We start from the raw sequence: 15,806 nt of genomic DNA, 5'->3' as shown, positions 1-15,806 counted from the left end.
GCTCCTCTCCTTCTCCCCGCTCCGGTATAGCTGACAGGCCGCAGCCCGGGCGACACTCGGTGGAGTGTCGGGCTGCAGCTTCCGCGTATGACGCGGATTACGTCACACGGCGGCCGCCTCGCGTCATCATGGCGGCCGGCGTGAAAGTACTGCGCATGTGCGATTAAAGCGCGCATGCGCAGTACTTTCACGCCGGCCGCCGTGATGACCTGCGGCCTGTCAGCTATACCGGAGCGGGGAGAAGGAGAGGAGCCAGGACGCCGGCGTGGGACCTCCCGACCAGCACTGGGCTGGAGAAAGCCCCTGGTGAGTACAACTTTTCTTTTTTTCGTGAGCTCGGAGTCCCTTTAAGTTACCTCCTCTGTAGTTAATTTACCTCCTCTGTAGTTAATTTACCTCCTCTGTAGTTAATTTACCTCCTCTGTAGTTAATTTCACACGCAGTTAATTAACAGCTGTCTTTAACTCTGGAGTTATTTTAAAGATTGGAGAGTTAACTTAAAAACAGAAGAGTTAACTTTAGGTTTGCCTGAGGTAAAATGTTTCCTGAATACTACATGCCTTATCATCACCATGGTAACAACTCTAGAAATGTTATTAAAGACAGGAGATAAGCTTAGTGAATTGAGGCCAATGTCAAGAATCATTTTGATGAACACCGGGAAAAATGCAGCACCGTTCTTTTTCCTTCAAAGAAAATTATGATGACTCCTGAGTCAACAAGATCGACTAGAAACCTGGAAAATATCTGTGTGCAGTTTTGATGCTGAGATTGGTCACTGTACATCATTCCTACTATTAACACTGATAACTGCATGAACCAAACTCACACCATTTTGTTTGCTTACAGCTGTTGGCTTGCTGGTGAGGATGAGGAAAATAAGTTGGATTTAAAAAAGCCCATGCTGTGGTCTTTTCTGGTGCCTGCGGGCATCATCCTGGTAACAAATATTGGCATTGTGATTGCAGTGGCCGTGCTGTCAATTTGGAAGGAAAATCCAAGTTTACCTAGGTGAGTAAATTATTGAAATTGTACCGAAAGAACAATGTCCCAGATGTGTACTTACCTCGGTAGAGAGAAGCCTCTAGATAATCTAGAGGCTTCCCTCGTCACCCTCGCCTTCACAGATCCAGCGGTGGGACCTCCCAAACCTCTTTGACAAGGGCTTGTTGAAGGTCGAGCTTCCGTCTGTGAACGAGCGTGTCAGCACTGTGCCGGTGCAGGACTCCGTGCTACTCCGTGTGAGGCATCCTGTGCAGTGCGGACATGCTCGTTTATGGACAGATAAAAACAGGGAACACCAAGAGCCCCAATAGTGTAATACGTACTGGATAAGGTGGCAATAAATTTGTATTGCTAGATACTCACAAGTCAGGGTCACCAGCAGGTAACCACTGTAAAGGCAGGTGGGGAGATTGTCCTGACCCCACTCAGGATTAAGAAGTCGCTCTCTGTAGACAGGAAAAAAGGGTAGCAACCCTCCATCAAGGGTGGATTCGAAATTGTATATAAGGAACAGAGGCGCCAAAAGTATAAGATTAGATTAAATGAGCTTAAAAACCAACTTAATTGGCAAAAATGAAGGAGGAAGTGGTGGTCTTACCTCCCTCAAGCAGACACGACAACGACTGCGATTCAGACAGTTAAACACATTAATTAGAAACTCAAAAAAAATTGCAACGCGTTTCGCAGGTTCAATCCCGCTTCATCAGTCAATACAGGGAGGAGTATCAAGCGATCTGCACAAGGTTTTAAGTTTAACTTGAATCCTTAACTTGAATCCTTGTGCAGATCGCTTGATACTCTTCCGTGTATTGCCTGATGAAGCGGGATTGAGCCTGCGAAATGCGTTGCAATTTTTTAGAGTTTCTAGTAAACGTGTTTGACTGTCTGACTCGCAGTCGTTGTCGTGTCTGTTTGAGGGAGGTAAGACCACCACTTCCTCCTTCATTTTTGCCAATTAGGTTGGTTTTTAAGCTCATTTAATCTAATTTTATACTTTTGGCGCCTCTGTTCCTTCTATACAATTTCGTTTATGGACAGAAGCACGGCCATGAACTTCTAGACGGTCCCAGCGCTGGATCAGTCGTCTCATGGAGGATGTGGGATCCAGAGGCTTCCCTCTACTGAGGTAAGTATCTGGCTTTTACTGTGGCATATACAGGACAGGATAGCCATCTTAACTACTAGTAGACCTTATGTGGCATCCATTTTGTCCATATTTTGTCTATATTCTGTCTACTGCGTGTGAAATGTCAGTAAGCCGGTTGTGAAATGCCATCTTATGTAAACGGTATGGATCGTATCTCATTTCCTTGCTGGTCATTCCATCTACTATGCAAAGTGTATGCATTTGCATCTCCTGTAAAGCCAGCCGCCCATTCATGAGCCCACTAGAAATGTGGAAGCTGACCGTAAGTCTGTGTTCGGCTATTGTCATATGCAAACACCTTGGACAGTGTGTGGAATAGGAAGCGGCATAAGCGCATGAATAGACTGTCTGATGTATGCATGTTACCAAAGATATCATTCCATAGCTTAAAGAGAACCCGAGGAAGTGTTCTCACAATGCAATCCACATACAGAGGCTGGGTCTGCCTATACAGCTCAGCCTCTGTTGCTATTTCAATCCCCCCTAACTTCCCCCTGCGCTCTGTAATCACCTATAAATCACAGCCGCGCTGCGCAGGTTGTGTTTACTTCTGTATGTCAGTCTCGCTGCTCCCCCCGCCTCCTGCAGAGCTCCGGTCCCCGCCCACATCCTTTCCCTCCAATCACCGGTGAGGGAAGGGACTGATCTATCGTCAGAATTGCATTCTCCCGCACAAGGAATTAGACATTAATGGGGAAAGTTCGAGTTCTCTTTTATTCCCTTTTGTTTTGATAAGCTGCAAGGTGAGAGAGCTAACCAGTACGCCACCATGCTGCATATATATATATATATATATATATACTTCTTGCTTGGCAGTTTTATGCAGATGTTATTTATCACAATGCAATGATATTCACGGACAGGAAACTGTCAGAACCAATGACATCACACTGTGGGAGGGGTTTCACCCCAATATCAGCCGCACAGACGTCCCTGATGTTGTATTAGGGAAAAGGTACTGATTGGGATGAAGTCCAATTTTGTGTTCAAGTTCCTCTTTAATGTGCAGGAAGGAAGAAGGTAAAATTCTCTCTCTAAGCATTCAGTACTTGAACAGTTCTGCTGTCAAAATATTGTAAGCATGCTAATGATAGACATCTGCTGCCAGGAATTTGACACATGTCAAAAGTTTTCTCTTCTTAGTCTGTGGTGATGTGGCTGGGGGTGGGTGACATTTCCAAATGTAAAAGAGGCCTAGGAGGTACTTAAACTTCTTTAGAGATAAAAGAGGGGTCACAAGGGACTGTAGGGTAGTGTAAGGAACTGGGGGGGGGGGTGTGAATAGTCCAAGCCATAGCACATCCGCAAATGTATGAACTGTTGTTTTTCGTTAGGATTTAGTCAATACTTATATGCTTTTAATCAATATAATGTGTTGGGGTCTCTGAGTCCTCTTAGGAACCCCATCAAGCAACAAACAACTATAAACTGCTTGCAAATATAGTCAACATATACCAAACACAAGAACCACCAATCCAGTGAGTCCCCTCACATGCTAGTGATGAAATCTCATAACCTTCCCAAAGTGATGTACACAGTAAGGATTTGTGACATCTGCAACTAGGTAATGCGAACAGGAGCTAGTCTAGTTGAAGGGACCCAGCATGAAATCTCATATACCAACAGTCGCTTCCTATTCGTGGCAAATTAGTTGTGTCTACTAATTTATAAGAAATAGGGGACCCAGCAGGAAACACTATCCATTTTGTTGTTGTTCAGTTGCTATTCAGTAATGTCTGACCCCATTGACCACAGCATGCCAGGCCCCTCTATCCTCTACTGCCTCTCAAAGCTTTTACAAGCTCATGTTTGTTTCTTCCAAGATGCTATTTGGCCATCTCATTCTCTGCTGCTGCCCCCCCCCCCCCCTTCCCTTGATCTTTCCCAGCATCAAGGTCTTTTCTAATGAGCCCTGCCATTGCTTCTTCCAATGAACAGCCAGGGTTCATTTCTTTAAGGATAGACTGATTGGATCTTCTTGCAGTCCAAGGGCCTCTCAAAAGTCATATCCAGCGCCACAAAGGTGATTCTTTGGCGTTCAGCCTTCTTTATGGTCCAACTCTCACAACCATACAGTACATTACTACTTGAAAAACTATGGCTTTGACTATACAAACCTTTGTTGACAAGGTGACATCTTTATATTAGTATTAAGAAGTCGGCGCAGATCAAAGAGGAATAAATACAGTCAATAAAACTTCACCACTGTGATATTCCAACCTCACATGGTCTCGTGGCCAATCATTACCAGAAAAGAGTAAGAGGGGCTTACCACCTGCCCACATTCTAAGGTTGTATGTCTCGCATTCAGTGGTAATCCTAACGAACCTCGAGCAGATATGGATCCAAACTTCCACCACTCCCTCATTCCAATATATGGTATGGTATCCAGGAACGCCAATATATAAACACAACAAAAAACTTCAACTCTAAGTGTAAACCGTGTATTGTAAAAACAATCGGTATAGACCGTAAAAACAAGATAAAAACAAGGACTTACATACGGGGCCCAGGAACTGGGAACCCCTAATAAAAACGTGCACGTTTAAGCTGGTCCACAGCCAATAAGATATTGAAGGTGCCGCCTGTCTTCTCTCTGACTGGTTTCGCAATCTAGCATCATCAGGGAATCAAGAGCCCAGGCGGCTGGCACCAAATTTATAGCTTTCTAAAAGAGGAAGGGGTAGACCCGAAGATCCCTCCCCATTAAACCTTACCAGTTGATAGTCTATCAGTAGATCAGGATAATCTATTCATCCTAGATAAACCAAAACAACTATGTGCAGAAAGACCTATGCAATAGAATGCATAGCAATTGTGCTAACAGTGTGCAAATAAGACTTCCAAGAGAAACAGGATTCCATATAAAATGGATAACACATAAAATAGAATCCACATGACTCCAAAATAAGTGCATAGATCAGTGCAGTGCAATACATAATGCAATTGCCCCATGCATTACACATGCATGGGGCAATTGTTGCTGAGAATGAACAAGTGACTGTATAGTGTAATGGCCAAGGGCTCTGCCACCGATGCAGTAGACCAGGGTTCAAACCCCAGCCCTGCCCCGGCTCAACAAGCCAGCACCTACCTGGCAGGAGACCCCAGGCAAGTCTCCCCAACACCAGCGGCGGTGCAATACATAATGCAATTGCCCACAGAGCACGCCCAAGCGGCTGCAGCTCTGAGCCCGCCAGGAGGAATTAAACTGTTGCGATCCGTTTCTTTGAAGTGGGTCTTAGTAACAAAACCATCCGAATGTAACTGTATGGTGAGGTCCAGGAAATGAATCTCACTGGAGCTGACCACACAGTAAACCTCCTTGGCGGTAACCCCGTGTGTGACATGGGGTAAGCCGCCGGAGGGTGCCGCTCAGGCCCTGCTGGGCCGATTTACATAATATTTTTTTTAAAACACGCAGCTAGCACTGTGCTACCTGCCTGTTTGGTCTGATCGCCGCCGCCGATGCGGCGCTACCCACCGCGATACAGCCCCCCCCGCATACCCCTTGCGCAGCCTGGTCAATCGCCGCCAGGCTGCGCTATGGGGTGGATCGGGATTTCCTGTGACGTCGGCGACGTCGATGACGTCACTCCGTTCATCGCCATGGCAATGGGGGAAGCCCTCAAGGAAATCCCGTTCAGAACGGGATTTCCTTATGGGAAAGCGGCGCTGACGGCGATCGGCGAGTACGGGGGGACGCCGCAGGGAGGGGGGGAAGCATGTAGCTAGCGCTAGGCTAGCTACATGCTAAAAATAAAAAAAATTGAAAAAAACCCTCCCGCGGCCGCACAGCCGCACATATCATACCGCCAGGGAGGTTAAATAACAAATTATCTGTGTTATAGTTGATATAATGAACAAAAGGTTAAAGAGACACTTCATCACCCTCCCAGATCACCACCACGTCATCTATATACCTTTTCCACAGTACTAGCTGTGGAAATCGTTCCCTATTAATAAAACGCTCCTCCCAAATTGCTAAATACAGATTAGCGAGGCTGGGAGCAAATTTCGCCCCCATAGCCACGCCCACACTTTGAAGGTAGAAAAGGCCATCAAACCAAAAATAATTATGACTCATTGCAAATTGTAGACACTGACAGTCTACTATAAAGGAAATTTGAGCAGAATTAAAAGAATCACATCTATTTAGGTGTGTTTGAACTGCATCAATACCAGCCTTCTGCTCAATCACAGTATAAAGGGAAGATATGTCAGCCGCCATCATAACCCATTCACTATTCGAAGTAAGGGACCCCAAGATCTCCAAGAGGTGACCGGAATCTCTTAAGTATGAGGGGATGGAGGGAACCAAGGGCTGTAGAAAATGATCCACAAATTCCCCTAGTCTGGAGGTGATAGAAGAGAAGCCACTGGGTCGAACGGGAGGTTTAATGGAATCTTTATGTAATTTGGGGAGATAATAGATCACTGGGGTTCTAATATATGAGGGAACAAGAAATTCAGCCTCTAGTGGACTTAGAAGGCCCTCAGTTTCTCCTCTGCGGACCAATTTTTGTAATTCTTCATAAAATTTTCTTCCAGGGTCCCCCCAAAGTGGAAGATATGTAGTGGAATTACTAAGTAATCTAGACATCTCAGCCTTATAATCTCTTTTGTCAAGTAAAACAATTCCCCCCCCCCCTTTTTATCAGCTGGATTTATCACCAGATCTTTCTCCTCCAACAAAGCCATCATAGCCTTGTGGGCCTCAATATTGCCCCTAGGTGGCCTGGTTTCTAGAACATCAATATCTTTAAAGGGAACCTTAACTGAACGGGGGGTAAAGAGTTTCACTTACCTGGGGCTATTACCAGCCCCCTGTAGCAGTCCTGTGCCCTCAGAGCCGCTCTGGAATCCTCCGGTCCCCCGCTGTCACTTAGTTTTATTTTGACGACTCACCAGTCGGCCGGCCGCTATAGAAACTCTTTACCGCCCAAGGCCACTGCCACCAGATGCCCCCCTTCTGTATAGGTAATAAGATATACAATATACAATACAATAATACAATAACATTTCTATAGCGCTTTTCTCCCATAGGACTCAAAGCGCTTAGGCTCTCTCAGATTCAGTAATTAGTAGGATGAAGTATTCACACAACAAAAGTTATATTTCTGCAAATGGCAGACTGAACAGGTGGGTTTTCAGTCTGGATTTAAACACGTCCAGGGATGGGGCTGTCCTGATCTGTTGAGGTAAGGAGTTCCAAAACGTAGGGGCAGCATGACAGAAGGCTCTGGGACCAAAAGTTTCCAAGTGGACTCTGGGTATGACTAGATTATTAGAACCTGTGGATCTGAGAATGCGGGGATTGCTACGTAGCTGCAACATATCTTTCATGTATCCAGGGCCTAGATTATTCAGGGATTTAAATGTCAGTAGGCCGATCTTGAATAGGACCCTCCATTCTATAGGTAGCCAGTGAAGGGAATGCAGGACTGGCGTTATGTGGCAGTGACGGGGTTGGTTGGTTGGATAAACCCTCCCCCCCTTCCCTCTAGTATAGTTAGTCTGATGACATCCCCCCACTATAAGTAGCCAGATGACTCCTACCCCCTTTCCCACCCGTATATGTAGCCAGATGACTCCCTTAATCCCCCCCCCCCCCCTCCTTTCAGTATAGGTAGCCAGCTCGCCTTCACTCATTTCTCCACTCGTCTCCAGTGCAGAAGCTTCCTCTTCCTTTCCGTCTCCAATGCTGCCCAAGTCCCTAGCTGCCGCAACAATGCAGACATGCACAGAGAGCAAGGTGGCTGCTGCACAGGCGACTAGCAGCAGAGTACCATGGTCAAGCGCTCACATGATCTCCCTGCATTGCAGCATTTGCAAACTTGCAGATGCTGCACCAGTTTATACTGCTGCTTTGGTGCCCTTGCTCCTGTGGTGCCCTAAGCCATGGCCTAGGCGGCCTTATCCTAAATCCGGCCCTGGGTGTTAGATGATCCAGTAACCCAGTCTCTTTAAGAACTTGGCATAAGTTATTGTGATCCACACAGTCAAAGACTTTGGTATAGTCAATAAAGCAGAAGTAGATGTTTTTCTGAAACTCCCTTGCTTTCTCTATAATCCATCCTTGGTTAGCAATTTGATGGTTCGCCTGCCTCATCGAAAACCATCTTGCTCTTCCGGTAGTTCTCGGTTCACATATTGCTGAAGCCTAGCCTGCAAAATCTTGAGCATAAACCTTGCAAGCTTGTGAAATGAGGGCAGTTGTTTGGTAGTGGGAACAGTCCTTGGCATTGCCCTTCTTCAGAATTGTGATGTAAACTGACCTTTTCCAGTCCTGTGGCCATTGTTGACCTTTCCATTAGATAAACTCCAAAATGTAACTTAATAATAAACTATCCATTAAATAAACATTGCATATCAGGACCCTTGTCCACAACCCTAGGCTGCTGGGCTTTGAGCACAACACTTGCTTCAATTACGGCCTCCGCCCTCGCAACTTTACTAAACCTTTTTGTTTGGTGGTGTGGATAGTGTTTTCTGCTAGGTAACCCCATTTCTTACAAAATAGTGACTGCAACCAAAACGCCGTGAGCAGGGAGCGGGTTGGTCTATGATGTTTTCTGCTGGGTCCCCTCCACTAGACTGGGGCCACTTATAATAACCATATAAAGCTGCAAATTTTTTTATCCACTCAGAAATAACACAAACCGGGTTGCCCTGGTGACTGGGGGCCCCAGACATTCTAGTTTTGCCCCTGACCTGTATTGCCCCTATTTGTATCATGTAAGTGTATGTATAGCTTATCTGTGTCTCTACAGTTGTAATAATATGGGAATATGCTGGTGCTTTACATACAACCGGAGGACTGCGGGGTCCCAAGCACCCCTCCGGGGTGCTGCTGTGGTTCCCAGGCGGTGAGAGTGCCTGGGACCCCGCGGTCCCCCGGTTGTATGGGGGCATTGGGAAGCCTCCCCGTGGCGCTCCTGGATAGTGCTAATGTGGCATGAACTAATTCCCGCAGGGCGACCGCTTTGCGGTATTCGTTTTTTGACCCTGCATAGTTTGGCGTGCGAAAGCAAATGCATATTTGCATGAGCATTGCCTCATGAATAGCCAATTGAGCCAGATTTGCACAGCCAGACTTGCTAGGGTTAAAACTTGGTGTTAGAGCACGCATACATTTTCCTCAGGTAAGCAATCTTGTATATAATACCAAGCAGTGGTAGCTAAAGCAAATACAATTCTGGGATGCATAAAATGGGAAATAGTATCTCGAGATGCTAGTATACTACTCCCTCTGTATAAAACACTTGTAAGGCCACATCTGGAGTATGGGATGGGATACAGTTTTGGGCACCACACTATAGAGAGGACATTGACCTTCTGGAATGGGTACAAATACGGGCAACTAAACTAATCAGAGGGATGGAAGAGCTCACACTTACCACAAAAGGCTGGACAAACTGAGCTTATGTAACTTCGGAAAAAGGCGACTGAGAGGTGACCTGAGTAAGGCCTCTTGCACACTATATGCGATTCCGATTTTTTTATACGATCCAATTTTTGATTCTGGTTAAAAAACGTAACAGCATGCAATACGTTTTTTAATCAGAATCAAAAATTGGATCGTATAAAAAATTGGAATCACGTGTAGTGTACACGAGGCCTTACATGTATAAATACATCAGAGGGCAATACAAAAGCTTGGCAGATGGGATTTCTGTCCCTAGGGCTGTATAAAGGACAAGATGACATGATCTGCATATGAAGGAGAAAACATTTTTGCCATCTATGTAGAAAGCTGACGGTGAGAGTGGTAAAAATCAGGAATATCAGGAAGTCGTTATGGCAAACTTATATCTGCATTTAAAGAGGGCTTGGATGCTTTCCTTTGCTCTGAAGGGCATCCACGGCTATAATTACTAGGTACTTCCCGTGAGAGTTGATCCAGGGATTTATCTGACTGCCACCTGAAGTCGGGAAGGAATTTCTCCCTTATAAGGCTCATGCCTTATAAAGTTTTTACCTTCCCCTGGATCAGCTGGGATATGTGTGGGTTCAGGATTTTTTTTTTTTTCTGGTTGAACTTGATATAGACGAATGTCTTTTTTTTCAAGCAAACTAACTATGCAACTACTGCATATGATTCAGTAGTGTGATGTTTATACTGTCCAGTTATGTGTTTGATTACTCACTGCTTTATTTTACTCATTTTCAGCACGAAAAAAAATTCAATAATAAAAAAAACGTTGTCTACGTTTTCAGTGGCCACATTACTGGGGGTCACGTGGGTTATTGGCTACCTGATGCTTCTGGAGACAAACGAGACAACCCAGATTATCTTCAGCTTCATATTTTGCATATGCTGTGCCACCCAGGTAACTGATACCAGGAGTAGGGATATTGCATTTCCTTATCTGTCTGCGGCTTTTCCATTAACTGAATTATGTTTTTAAAGAAAGCAGCTAAGGTAACACTTCTGGAAAGAGAGAGAGAGAGCCCTCAAAGCCCCAATAATTAAAAAAAATTGAACAAACGGAAAAACTTCATTTCTAAGGTGGCAAAAGTGGCACGTACACACTTTACTATTTATAGGCCGTGGCCCCTTGTTTATTGTTGATTACAAATCATGAACCACAATGTAATACATTTGCATAACCTTCATAATAATAAAACAGCCATCAACTTCAAACCAAGTGCTTGATCACATGACTCACGCAACCACCATAACAAGTTACCATCATAAAATTCACTTCAGGGGGAGACATTAAACAAAACTGCACTACCCTTTAAGCGAGAGGCCTTACCCCCCAATAAGTATGAGCCTGTGACCAAGCACTATGCAATAAGTGAACAGGAAAAATTAAATAACAAAGAATAAAAATGGGTAGAAAAAGTGTGTGTGTGGGGGGGTGGGGGGGGGGGGGGGGGGGGAGAGTTCAGAACTCTGTGCCAGTGTGTAAATGTAAGATTAATGCTTCATACACACTTGAGATAAAAGTCTTTGGAAAAGGCAAGATCACAGACCAATTTTACCCCATTCCATGTAGTATGAGAGCCATACCTACACAGTCTATTCTATGGAGCTGAACTCTCCATCAGATAAAATCTTTGCAAGATGCTGCACACAAAGATGCTGTACACACTCCAAAGATCATTATCTGCAAAAGATCTGTTCCTGCAAAATATCCATTCCTGCAAAATGCATTCATAGTCTATGGGATCTGCAGATCATCATACACACCTGGTTTTACAGACTTCATCTGCATATCTGGCAATCATCTGCAGATCTGAAGATCCATCCTGCTGGATCTGATCTGCAGATGATCTGCAGATTATTGTCTGTTAAACAAGGTGTGTATGAGGATCTGCAGATATCATAGACTATGAATGCATTTTGCAGGAATGGATCTTTTGCAGGAACGGATCTTTTGCAGATAATGATCTTTTGAATGTGTGCAGCATCTTAAAAAGGTTTTACTTAATGGGGAGTGCAGCTCCATAGAATAGACTGTGAAGGTATGGCTCTCATACTACATGGAAGGGAGTAAAATTGGTCTGTGATCTTGCCTTTTCCAAAGACTTTTATCTCAAGTGTGTATGAAGCATAAGATGAGGTTACACAAATTAAATTGTGATTGAAAGAGCATTTCTGGTAGGAAAACTGGATCACCCAATCACAGGTTAGCACCATTCCTCCTCAGCTACCACAATGCTCCTCCCATCAAACTGTTTATGGTGCACAGCATTCCCATGTGTGCTGCAATCCCATGTTGGACTGCCGTCCTTCCATGAGTCTTGCCAAACCATGACTTTCACAAAATTATTGTGGGGAGCATTTTATCTTCCCTGCTTGTGAAATCTTCCCTTCCTGGTGTGAAATTGTTTTCTGCTTTTGAATACATGAGCTTGGAGTGTCCTTATCTTGTTCTCTGGGGGTATACATTGTCCACCCGACTGCCTGGGTCAGGGATGTTTAAGTGTAATTGCTAGGTTTTTACTCTGGGTAATTAAGGTAATACTGAAACATCTCTAATAAAGTGGACCAGGCCCGGATTTACATCACAGCAGCATATAGGCACAGATGTCCTGAGACCTTAGACTTCTTCCTCCATGGACCCACAAACCCCTGCCAAATTGTACTGCAAGTGTGCTGGCTGGTCCAGCTGTCACCTCTCTCCTACTTCCCCTGCCCTGTGTAGGTAGCTACAGGTGCCCCTTAGTATTAGGTAGCCAGAGGTACCCTCAGTATTGTGTAGGTAGAGGTGCCCTAGGGAAATGCTAAGAGCCAGAGGAGTAACCTCTTAGTTATACTCTGCTCAGGTTTCTGTATAGGGAAGGAGGGAGGAAGCCACTCGGGGAGGGAAGTGGGATGCTTTTCCATCATCAGGCGCCTGTAGGCATGTGCCTACAGTGCCTTATGGTAAATCTGGCCCTCAAGTGGACACTGTTATCAGCTTTACCACTTGTCAGCTCACTGTGTCAAAATTGTAAACAGATCATATTAAACTTTACTGGGTCCTTCAAGTGAACCTAAAACAAAAGAAGTCTCAGGTTATATACTTACCTGAGGCTACCTCCAGCCCCTTGAGGTTGCTCGGTTCTTTGCTGTCTCCCTGGGCCTGTCCTGTCCCCATTGGATAGCCTGATACTCTTGCTGAATCTGCTTCGTCATGCATGCGCGGCCTGTCCGCACGCACTCTCCCGTTGCTGCGCCTAGGCTGTAGTTACTGCGCAGGGGCAGAACTCTCCCGGCCACGGAAGCGTGACTGGAGCCCGGGGAGATGGCAAGGGACTGAGCGACCTCAAGGGGACTGAAAGAAGCCCCAGGTAGGTATAAAATCTGAGGCTTCTTTCATACACTTTAATGCCAATGGGAACCGCTAGCTTAAAAAAGAAACCAGATATTTACAGAGAGGGAAGGCTCTGGGTCCTAATGAGCCTTACCACTTGTCTCCCGGTGCCCACGGTGCAGTGCTGCCTCCCCCGTTTAAATCCCCCGCCGCGTGGGACTTTGGAAGTCTTCAGGAGCCGAATCCTCCTGAAGAAAGGCGGCTCCATACTGCGCACGCACGATGGCGAGATAGAAGGCACTCACGCGTGCGCAGTGTAGAGCGGCCCAACTTCAGGGGCACTCAGGCTCCCGAAGACTTTCCGAAGTCCCCATCGCATGGTGGAAGGAGCAGTATTTGACCAATTTAGTAAAATACTGCTCCCAGACAAATCGCTGCACCGAGGGCACCGGGAGGAGCCTTCCCTCTCCTTAAGTAACTATCTGGTTTATTTTTTAAACTAGCGGTTCCCATTGACTTTACATTGAACTGTATTTTATGCTGGTAAGTTCTCCTCACTTCTTACCGCTTGCACTGTTATACATGGCCTGTACACCAATGTAGAGACTATGGAGTGGTCACATAGGAGAGGACTACAGTCTAGTGTGACTTAAAATTTCGACAAAATTATCACAAATATCACATGAAGTTATGGGTGCGGGGTGAGGTGGTGGGGGGGGGGGGGATTGCAGCACTAGGTATGATATTATTTTAGGGGTAGGTTGAGAAAAGGCTGGGGTTGGGGGTTGAGGGAATTGTTAAGGGAGTATACCGTTAATGTTAGATAGGCTAAGATAGGCTAAGATTAGGCATTGCTTAAAAGAGTCGACCAAGACGGTAAGGGGCTATGGTTGAAACAGGTTACAGTTACAGTTATAGCTATCGGGGTCCTGATTAAAGCTAGGCAAAACGGAGGGTGGAAGCCAGGGATTAGGTTCAGCAGGGTGAAAATTGGAGTTAGTTACAGGCCAAGAGTAAATTTAGGGTTAGACTTTAAGGGCCCTAAAATTGTGCACTGGGAGAAACCTTCAGTTTAGCATATGGATAAGGTGTATTGAACACTCTTTAGGTAGAACAGATAGCATTGTTTTCTATCCCATCTTGGATTAACCCCCCTGGCGGTAATCACGACCTGAGCACATATAGGTATATACATATATATGTATATATATATATATATATATATAAAATCGTATGTATGTATATGTGTGTGTATGTATGTATGTATGTATGTATGTAGGTATGTATGTATGTATGTGCCGCGATCACTTGAAAACTGCTTGACAAATTTGAACGAAACTTGGTACACAGATCCCTTACTACCTGGGATGATATGTTCTGGGGTCACGTGCCCCCTGCACACCTGGGCGGAGCTACAAACAGCAAATCAGATTCCACCTATTCATGTCAATGGAAAAAAATGGAAAGGGCTGCCATTCTCACAGGACTCAAGCCAGAGTCCCCACACTTGGCACAGTTGGTCACTTGGTGACCGAGGTTACAAATCCAGGAAAAGTGGGCAGAGCATAAAACAGCCAATCACATTTCAGCCATTCAGCCATTAAATTGCTGCCAAAAACAGCCAATCAGATTTTATTAATTTCAATGGGAATATACAAATGATTGATACCAAGGACCCCAAAGCTCATACACTTGGTAATTGAGTGACTATAGGTCAAGGTCAGAAAAAGTGGGCGGCGCCAACAACAAATTTTTTTTACATGGGAAAATATAAACTGCAACCATTCTTACACTGTTAATGGCAGGGTTCCCAAACTTGACAGTTGGCCACTGGGTGACTGGGATTAATAGTTAGAAAGTGGGTGGAGCCTACAACAGCCAATCAAAATTCACATATTGATTTTTCAAGAGGAATATTTACATTGCTACCACCAGGGAGGTTAAATAGCTGTTGTTGTTTCACTATTATTTTTTTTTCCCCTCTATTTCCAGGGACTGCAGATCTTTCTCTTCTACACTCTGAGATCTCGATTATTTCTGCAGAAGGTGGCTGTTGTCGTTCAACTGTTCAATGCCTGTAAGATACGCATGCATTCCAAGAAATACTGGGTGAACAGGATTCGAAAGCAAACTAATGTCCAACATGAACGGTTCATAAACCTCTCAGAGTCAAGAGCTCAATTATTTTCTGATAGCAAGGAATTCGAGGCTTAGCGCTATGTAGTACTCCGACGAGTCTGTATTTGGTTTCTGCTATGCAAGGTGGAAGTATGAATTATGAACTGTGAAGTCATAAATGATGGAGTTTTGTTTCCTACACATTCTCTGTTTTTCTCACACCCTTAACCTCCTGGGAGAAACAATTATATCGCCCAGGAGGTGGCGCAGCACTATTTTTTAAATTTTTTTATTTTTTAAATCATGTAGCGAGCCCAGGGCTCGCTACATGATAGCCGCTGTGCAGCGACATCCCCCCACCCCCTCCGATCGCATCCGGCAATCAAAGCAAACAGGAAATTCCGTTCAGAACGGGATTTCCTGTTTGGCTTCCCCCGTCGCCATGGCGACGATCGGGATGACGTCATCGACGTCAACGACGTTGTGACGTCAGAGGGAGTCCCAATCCACCCCTCAGCGCTGCCTGGCACTGATTGGCCAGGCTGCGCACGGGGTCTTGGGGGGGGGGAGCGGCACGGCACGGCGGGTAGCGGCGAATCAGCGCGGAGCGGCGGCGATCGGTATATACACGCAGCTAGCAAAGTGCTAGCTGCGTGCAACAAAAAAATGTATGCAAATCGGCCCACCAGGGCCTGAGAAATCCTCTGTGGCGGCTTACCCCGAGCTCAGCTCGGGATTATCCCCCAGAGGGTTAAAGTGAACCAGAGACAAAGCATCCTCATGTATTT

The 15,806-nt window shown here is 45.3% G+C and overlaps 1 protein-coding gene across 3 annotated transcripts in view; it reads left to right on the top strand.

Moving 5' to 3' along the window:
* Window positions 1-15,421, top strand: part of ADGRG7 (adhesion G protein-coupled receptor G7) — a 92,528-nt gene extending 77,107 nt beyond the window's left edge. For 2 of the 3 annotated variants that reach the window (XM_068266173.1, XM_068266174.1), the window contains exons 14-16: window positions 850-1,011; window positions 10,326-10,485; window positions 14,893-15,420. In XM_068266173.1, coding sequence (XP_068122274.1) covers window positions 850-1,011; window positions 10,326-10,485; window positions 14,893-15,114 — 544 coding nt within the window. In that variant the 3' untranslated portion in view covers window positions 15,115-15,420. Of the gene's footprint in view, window positions 1-849; window positions 1,012-10,325; window positions 10,486-14,892 lie in introns of all 3 variants that reach the window. The other variant, XM_068266172.1, reaches the window with a different exon arrangement.
* The last annotated feature ends 385 nt before the right edge of the window (window positions 15,422-15,806 follow it).

Source organism: Hyperolius riggenbachi, chromosome 2 (genome assembly GCF_040937935.1).
Source record: "Hyperolius riggenbachi isolate aHypRig1 chromosome 2, aHypRig1.pri, whole genome shotgun sequence".
Classification (NCBI taxonomy): domain Eukaryota; kingdom Metazoa; phylum Chordata; class Amphibia; order Anura; family Hyperoliidae; genus Hyperolius; species Hyperolius riggenbachi.
This window is presented reverse-complemented; position numbering and strand designations above follow the sequence as displayed.